The 9,107-nt window shown below is 41.2% G+C and overlaps 2 protein-coding genes across 2 annotated transcripts; one reads left to right on the top strand and one right to left on the bottom strand.

The window, feature by feature from the left end:
* Positions 1-645: 645 nt before the first annotated feature.
* Positions 646-5,161, bottom strand: LOC109341862 (the record flags this gene model as incomplete). The annotated part of the gene is made up of 5 exons (XM_019579833.1): positions 3,781-5,161; positions 3,129-3,390; positions 2,066-2,675; positions 1,166-1,933; positions 646-1,009 (listed from the first exon to the last, which is right to left on the bottom strand). Coding segments are annotated over exons 1-5 (3,300 nt in total), but the record flags the coding sequence as incomplete, so codon positions are not given.
* A 1,701-nt stretch (positions 5,162-6,862) lies between these two features.
* Positions 6,863-8,803, top strand: LOC109341861 (the record flags this gene model as incomplete). Its single annotated transcript, XM_019579832.1, has 2 exons — positions 6,863-8,344; positions 8,651-8,803. Coding segments are annotated over exons 1-2 (1,635 nt in total), but the record flags the coding sequence as incomplete, so codon positions are not given.
* Positions 8,804-9,107: the final 304 nt, after the last annotated feature.

The raw sequence follows: 9,107 nt of genomic DNA, 5'->3' as shown, positions 1-9,107 counted from the left end.
TAGCACAAGGTTCACCCTCCTTGATTCATCTTCAATTTCTCACGTCTAGTCTTCTTTAAAGGAGGAGTTTGCATTTGAAATTTTTTTCCTAATTGGCATACTTGTTCCTAATCTGATTTGATTTGAAAATTGGAACAAGTATGGAAACTTTCAATTTGTTTCCTTCTTTTGAGCCACACGTGCACTCTCTCTTTGGTAACCTTTTGAATTGTTTCCATAATGATGTTGCTCAATTAAGGAGGTGATATTCTTTGATTTGAGGCTGATTTCCCTTGGAATTACACGCCCCCCTTCATGCTCTTCATAAGGAAAGATTTCCTTTAATTCCTTGCTGGTTGCATGCCATCTTCAAGTCCTCCCATAAGGAAAGGAATTCAAACCTGGATTACAAGTTCCTAATGGCCATTTAATAAGGTAATTTCGGCCATATTTATTTTAGATACAAAGTAATAAAAGTTCCAAAGTAAAATAGGTAACTATCAAGTTCTTAAATACTAGTGAGGGTGTTAATCCCTCACTTTATTAAATCAGCTAAAGCATGCCTTAATCAAGCCCTCCTTGGCCGTGGCCAACTTGGGGAATTTCTATGAATATGGAGCAATTGATGGGCTTGATCTCCGTGTTGGGCCTTGCATCTTCAAGTACTCCTTTGATGAGTTGATTGAGAGATTGATGAGCCTTCTTGCTCTTGGACCGAGTCATGGGCCCTCCAAGCCCAATTAGATCCTCTTCATTGTATGCCCTAGGTAGGGTCACATCATCCCCTCCTTCTTGGACTGGATTCGACCTCGAATCTGATTCAGCAATATCTTCATCACCTGCATCAAACAAAGAAAGATCAGCAACATTAAATGTGGCACTAATGTTTCCATACTCACCTGGGAGGTCTAGTTTATAAGCATTGTTGTTGATTCTCTCCAAGACACGAAATGGTCCATCTCCTCTAGGTTGGAGTTTGGATTTCCTTTGTGCAGGAAACCTCTCCTTCCTCATATAGACCCATACTAGGTCTCCGGGTTCAAAGATGATCTCCTTTCGGCCCTTGTTGGCTTGTTTAGCATAGCCCTCATTTTTATGTTCTATTTGGGCCTTGACTTTTTCGTGGATCTTCTTCACATAGTCCGCTTTAGACTTCCCATCCTTATGCTGCAACATAGAAGAGTTAGGCACAGGTAATAAATCAAGAGGGGTTAGTGGTTGAAATCCATACACAATCTCAAATGGTGACATTCTAGTGGTACTATGAGTGGCCCGATTATAAGCAAATTCAACATGGGGCAAGCACTCTTCCCAACTCTTTATATTCTTTTTAATTATTGCCCTCAACAGGGTGGTTAGAGTTCTGTTCACAACTTCAGTTTGGCCATCTGTTTGGGGATGGCACGTGGTGGAAAAGAGGAGTTTAGTCCCAAGCTTTCCCCACAAGGTTCTCCAGAAATGACTAAGGAACTTAGTGTCCCTATCACTTACAATACTTCGTGGTAGACCATGTAGTCGTACCACTTCCTTGAAGAACAAATCAGCAATATGTGTCGCATCATCAATCTTTTTACATGGAATAAAATGTGCCATTTTCGAAAATCTATCTACCACTACAAAGATTGAATCTTTCCCAGCCTTAGAGCGTGGGAGTGCAACAATAAAATCCATTGACAAGTCTATCCAAGGATTATCAGGTACGGGCAAGGGAGTATAAAGCCCATGAGGCATACTCGTAGTTTTGGCCCGTTTACAAATAATACAATTTTCACATAATTTTTGGACATCCCTCCTCATATGAGGCCAATAAAAATGTTCCTTTAATATGTCCAAGGTCTTTTGGACCCCGAAGTGGCCCATTAGACCCCCTTCATGAGACTCCTTAACAAGCAAGTCTCTAATGGATACCTTAGGCAAACATAAGCGATTTTCCTTGAAAAGGAAACCATCTTGCCTATAATATCCATTAACAGCCACATGTTCACATTTATTAAACAATTCAGAAAGTTCAGCATCATCAGCATACAAATCTTTTATGTGTTCGAAACCAAGAAGTTTGGTTTCTAGGGTTGCCAGCAAATTGTGCCTTCTTGATAAGGCATCGGCCACAGTATTGGCCTTTCCCTTTTTATGTTTTATAACATAAGGGAACTGTTCCAGAAATTCAACCCATTTAGCATGTCTTTTATTCAACTTACCTTGCCCCTTGAGGTATTTTAGTGACTCATGGTCACTATGTATGACAAACTCCTTAGGGAGGAGGTAGTGCTGCCATGTTTGTAATGCCCTTACCAAGGCATACAACTCATCATAGGTGGAATAGTTCAGCATGGGTCCACCTAACTTTTCACTGAAATAGGCCACAGGGTGGCCTTCCTGCATCAACACAGCTCCAATACCCACATTAGAAGCATCACATTCTATTTCAAAAGATTTAGCAAAATTAGGTAATGCAAGAATGGGTGCATGTGTTAATTTTTCCTTAAGCCTCTTAAAGGCTTCTTCCTGTTTCTCACCCCATTTGAATCCAACGTTCTTTTTCACAACCTCATTTAAAGGTGCAGCTAGGGTACTGAAGTCCCTAACAAAACGTCGGTAGAAGCTAGCCAAGCCATGGAAGCTTCTAACATCAGTGACAGTTTTGGGGGTGGGCCATTCTTGTATGGCCTTGATCTTTTCTTGATCAACATGGACCCCTTGGGCATTTATCAGAAAGCCCAGAAAAATGACATGGTCCACACAAAAAGAGCATTTCTCAATATTGGCATACAATTTTTCTTTTCTCAAAACAAGTAAGACCTCTCGGAGGTGCTCATAGTGATCATGCATAGTTTTACTGTATATCAATATGTCATCGAAATAGACAACCACAAATTTTCCCAAAAACTCTTTTAAAACATGATTCATTAATCGCATAAATGTGCTGGGTGCATTAGTTAGCCCAAAAGGCATAACTAACCACTCATACAACCCAAACTTGGTTTTAAAAGCAGTTTTCCATTCATCCCCTTCCCTTATTCTAATTTGATGGTACCCACTTTTTAGATCAATTTTAGTAAAAACAGAGGCACCATATAATTCATCCAGCAAATCATCAAGTCTAGGGATAGGGTGACGATACTTTACCGTAATGTTGTTGATGGCTCTACAATCAGTACACATTCTCCAGGACCCATCCTTTTTGGGTACAAGGATGACAGGGACAGCACAAGGACTCATGCTTTCCTGTACCCATCCTTTCTGCATCAGTTCCTCAACTTGCTTTTGTATCTCATGAGTGTCATGAGGATTGCTCCGATAGGCAGGCCTATTGGGCAAAGATGCTCCGGGGATGAGATCAATATGATGCTCAATTCCCCTTAAAGGTGGGAGGCCACGTGGGACCTCTTGAGGAAATACATCCTCAAATTCCTGCAGAAAACTTTTAACAGCATCAGGCACAACAACATTAGAGTTAGTATTCAAACAAAATTGTTGTCCAATGAGTAAGTAAATGGGTTGTCTTGTAAGGATAGCACCCTTTACTTCCCCTTTGGAAGCCATAAAGCTTTTCTTTTTCTTCTCATCTTTTTTTTCATTCTTTTCTTTTTCCTTCTTTTTTTCTTTTTCAATATTTTTTTCTTTTTCATTCTTTTTTTCTGGATCGTTTCTTTTTTCTTTTTCTTCTTTTTTTTCTCGATCCATCTTTTCTTTCAACTTTTTTTGATCTTCACCTACTTGCCTTGGGGACAAGGGTGATAATACAATTTTCTTGTTACAATGCATAAAGGTATATTTATTGGAGAAGCCATCATGAATGGCTTTCCGGTCATACTGCCAAGGCCTGCCAAGTAGCATATGGCTTGCCTCCATTACAACCACATCACAGAGGACCGAATCCTCATACTTCCCTATAGAAAAGGGGATCTCAGCTTGCTGATTCACAATCATTTCTCCAACCTCGCTTAGCCATTGTAGTCGGTAAGGAGTTGGGTGGGTCCTCGTCACAAGGTTAAGTTTAGAAACCAACCTTGTGCTTACCACATTAGCACAACTGCCACCATCAATGATTAGGGAACAAACATTCCCTTGTACCAAACATCTAGTGTGGAAGATGTTCTCCCTTTGACTCTCCTCATCTTCTCTTACTTGACTCCCTAAGAGCCTCCGCACCATGAGTAAGTCTCCATCTGGAACATGGGCATCTTCTTCACTCTCCTCAGAACTTGAAGTCTCGGATTGAGATTCCACCACTCCATTTTTCATCACCATGGTCCTTCTGGTTGGGCATTGAGAAGCTATGTGACCATGCCCAAGACATTTGAAGCATTTGACCTCCCGACTCCGAGTAGTATTTTCCATGGGCTTCTTCCCTTGGGAAGAGCTCACGGCCTCCTTAGGATTAGGGCCCTCCTTCTTGTTTCTATCCTTCCACCCCGAAGACTGGAATTTTGAGTTGGAGGAGTATTTTGATTTCCTCCTCTTCAGTTGTTGTTCCACCTTAATGGCTTGTTGGACCAGATCCTCCAGCTCCACATAAGGTTGTAACTCTACCACATCCTGGATGTCTTGATTTAACCCATGAAGGAAACGTGCCATTGTAGCTTCACGATCCTCATGAAAGTTAGATCTTAACAGAGCCAACTCCATCTCTTTAAAGTACTCGTCTACAGACTTGGTACCTTGGGTCAGCCGCTGAAGTTTGTTATGGATATCCCGTTGAAAGGATGCCGGAACAAACCTCTTTCGCATTATTACCTTCATCTCATCCCAATTGTCTACTGGTTCAGCACCGCATCGCCTCCTCTCTTTTTGGAGTTGATCCCACCAGACCATAGCATATTCCTTGAACTCGAGTGCTGCCACCTTGACTTTCTTTTCTTCGGTATAGTTGTGACATTCGAACACTTGTTCGATTTTGAGTTCCCACTCCAAGTAAGCCTCAGGGTTATTCATCCCCATGAATGTAGGGATTTTAACCTTGATGCCTTCCAACCGATCATCTCTCCTATGACCTCCATCATGCCTCCTTTCTCTCCGTCTCCTTCTCCTCTCGGTTTCAGAATCACTAGAGTCGATGTTTCGGCGTCTTTGGTTCTGAACCCGCATTTCCTCCATTTGTTGTTGGAGGGTTCTAAATTGTTCATGAATTTCATGAAGGGACTGTAGGTAGGCTGCCGTCCTAGGGGACTCTCCTCCATTACCTGCAAAATTAGACATACTTTTTCTTTGGTTAGTAATAAAACTCTCTTGCTCACTTTTTCCTCTCTTTTTTTTTTGTATTTCTTTTTTGTATTCGTGAATGTCTCTCCCTCACGTACTCTCTATTCCTTCTTTGTGTTCTTGATTAAATCAAGGTCAAGAGTACTCAATTGTGACAAACAGCGAAACAGCAACAACAATATCAAGCAATTTATATGATGAGGCACCTTTTTGGTTTAATAATTGAGATAGCACGAGGCTGTGATTAGGAGTATTACGTTTTCAGATTTATGATAGCCAATGGCTGTGGATACAATAATATAACGTTTTCGAATAATAGCACGAGGCTGTGATTAGGAGTATTACGTTTTCAGATTTATGATAGCCAATGGCTGTGGATACAGTAATATAACGTTTTCGAATAATAATATCAACTGAAACAGCAAAACTTTTGAAAATAAATTACTAAGACAATTTTACCAACAAGAACTAGCTCTGAATACCACTTGATGTAATCCTATAGGGGGATTACGTTTTTGTTTTGGATCATTCTTGATGGTAATTACTTTTTGGGACTTTCGGAATTGTATTTGTTTTGGATGTTTTGAATGTTGTTTGGTTGTGTTTTGGGCCGTGGGGTTTTGATTGTGTTTGATGGATTTGGTGGTTGTTTGGTTGATGATTGATGTACTTGTGATGTTGTGGAATGTGTATGGGATATTTTTGGGGAATTATGGCCGTGAGGATTAGGGTTATGTGAGGGTGTTTTATGGGTGTTTGGCCGTGGGAAGTGAGGGGATTTTGGGTGGTTTTAGTGAGTGCATTCCTCCTAGTGTTCTTGGTTCAACCAAGCTTGTTTTCTTATCAAGATACTCATCTTGTGGCGAAAATTCCTTAAGGCTTATCAAGAATCACTTCTTGTGGCGCCTCCATCCCTCTTGTCTTCTCCATCTTCTTGTTCCCAAACTCACGGCCAAACACTCACCAAAACCACCCAAAATCCCCTCACTTCCCACGGCCAAACACCCATAAAACACCCTCACATAACCCTAATCCTCACGACCAAAATTCCCCAAACATAGCCCAAACACATTCCACAACATCACAAGTACATCAATCATCAACCAAACAACCACCAAATCCATCAAACACAATCAAAACCCCACGGCCCAAAACACAACCAAACAACATTCAAAACATCCAAAACAAAGACAATTCCAAAGGTCCCAACAAGTATTTACCATCAAGAATGATCCAAAACAAAAACGTAATCCCCCTATAGGATTACATCAAGTGGTATTCAGAGCTAGTTCTTGTTGGTAAAATTGTCTCAGTAATTTATTTTCAAAAAGTTTGTTGTTTTGCTGTTTCAATTGATATTATTATTCAAAAACATTATATTATTGTATCCACAGCCATTGGCTATCATAAATCTGAAAACGTAATACTCCTAATCACAACCTCGTGCTATCTCAATTATTAAACCAAAAAGGTGCCTCATCATATAAATTGCTTGATATTGCTGTTGCTGTTTCGCTGTTTGTCACAATTGAGTACTCTTGACCTTGATTTAATCAAGAACACAAAGAAGGAATAGAGAGTACGTGAGGGAGAGACATTCACAAATACAAAAAAGAAATACAAAAAAAAAAAGAGAGAAAAAAGTGAGCAAGAGAGTTTTATTACTAACCAAAGAAAAAGTATGTCTAATTTTGCAGGTGATGGAAGAGAGTCCCCTAGGACGGCAGCCTACTTACAGTCCCTTCATGATATTCATGAACAATTCAGAACCCTCCAACAACAAATGGAGGAAATGCGGGTTCAGAACCAAAGACGCCGAAACATCGACTCTAGTGATTCTGAAACCGAGAGGAGAAGGAGACGGAGAGAAAGGAGGCATGATGGAGGTCATAGGAGAGATGATCGGTTGGAAGGCATCAAGGTTAAAATCCCTACATTCATGGGGATGAATAACCCTGAGGCTTACTTGGAGTGGGAACTCAAAATCGAACAAGTGTTCGAATGTCACAACTATACCGAAGAAAAGAAAGTCAAGGTGGCAGCACTCGAGTTCAAGGAATATGCTATGGTCTGGTGGGATCAACTCCAAAAAGAGAGGAGGCGATGCGGTGCTGAACCAGTAGACAATTGGGATGAGATGAAGGTAATAATGCGAAAGAGGTTTGTTCCGGCATCCTTTCAACGGGATATCCATAACAAACTTCAGCGGCTGACCCAAGGTACCAAGTCTGTAGACGAGTACTTTAAAGAGATGGAGTTGGCTCTGTTAAGATCTAACTTTCATGAGGATCGTGAAGCTACAATGGCACGTTTCCTTCATGGGTTAAATCAAGACATCCAGGATGTGGTAGAGTTACAACCTTATGTGGAGCTGGAGGATCTGGTCCAACAAGCCATTAAGGTGGAACAACAACTGAAGAGGAGGAAATCAAAATACTCCTCCAACTCAAAATTCCAGTCTTCGGGGTGGAAGGATAGAAACAAGAAGGAGGGCCCTAATCCTAAGGAGGCCGTGAGCTCTTCCCAAGGGAAGAAGCCCATGGAAAATACTACTCGGAGTCGGGAGGTCAAATGCTTCAAATGTCTTGGGCATGGTCACATAGCTTCTCAATGCCCAACCAGAAGGACCATGGTGATGAAAAATGGAGTGGTGGAATCTCAATCCGAGACTTCAAGTTCTGAGGAGAGTGAAGAAGATGCCCATGTTCCAGATGGAGACTTACTCATGGTGCGGAGGCTCTTAGGGAGTCAAGTAAGAGAAGATGAGGAGAGTCAAAGGGAGAACATCTTCCACACTAGATGTTTGGTACAAGGGAATGTTTGTTCCCTAATCATTGATGGTGGCAGTTGTGCTAATGTGGTAAGCACAAGGTTGGTTTCTAAACTTAACCTTGTGACGAGGACCCACCCAACTCCTTACCGACTACAATGGCTAAGCGAGGTTGGAGAAATGATTGTGAATCAGCAAGCTGAGATCCCCTTTTCTATAGGGAAGTATGAGGATTCGGTCCTCTGTGATGTGGTTGTAATGGAGGCAAGCCATATGCTACTTGGCAGGCCTTGGCAGTATGACCGGAAAGCCATTCATGATGGCTTCTCCAATAAATATACCTTTATGCATTGTAACAAGAAAATTGTATTATCACCCTTGTCCCCAAGGCAAGTAGGTGAAGATCAAAAAAAGTTGAAAGAAAAGATGGATCGAGAAAAAAAAGAAGAAAAAGAAAAAAGAAACGATCCAGAAAAAAAGAATGAAAAAGAAAAAAATATTGAAAAAGAAAAAAAGAAGGAAAAAGAAAAGAATGAAAAAAAAGATGAGAAGAAAAAGAAAAGCTTTATGGCTTCCAAAGGGGAAGTAAAGGGTGCTATCCTTACAAGACAACCCATTTACTTACTCATTGGACAACAATTTTGTTTGAATACTAACTCTAATGTTGTTGTGCCTGATGCTGTTAAAAGTTTTCTGCAGGAATTTGAGGATGTATTTCCTCAAGAGGTCCCACGTGGCCTCCCACCTTTAAGGGGAATTGAGCATCATATTGATCTCATCCCCGGAGCATCTTTGCCCAATAGGCCTGCCTATCGGAGCAACCCTCATGACACTCATGAGATACAAAAGCAAGTTGAGGAACTGATGCAGAAAGCCTCATTCTCATTCTCGTCCTCATCCTTTCCTCTTCCTCATCCTCATCCCCCTCCTCCTCCTCCTCTTCATCCTATCCTCATTCTCATCCTCCTCCTATCCTCATTCTCATCCTCATCCTAACCTCATCCTCTTCCTCATCCTCTTCCTCATTCTCATCCTCATTCTCGTCCTCATCATATCCTCATCCTCATCCTAACCTTGTCCTCATTCTCGTCCACATCCTCTTCCTCATCCTTATCCTCATCCTCATCCTCATCCACCTCCTCATACTATCCTCATC

Source organism: Lupinus angustifolius, unplaced genomic scaffold (assembly GCF_001865875.1).
Source record: "Lupinus angustifolius cultivar Tanjil unplaced genomic scaffold, LupAngTanjil_v1.0 Scaffold_746, whole genome shotgun sequence".
In the NCBI taxonomy this organism is placed as follows: domain Eukaryota; kingdom Viridiplantae; phylum Streptophyta; class Magnoliopsida; order Fabales; family Fabaceae; genus Lupinus; species Lupinus angustifolius.
This window is presented reverse-complemented; position numbering and strand designations above follow the sequence as displayed.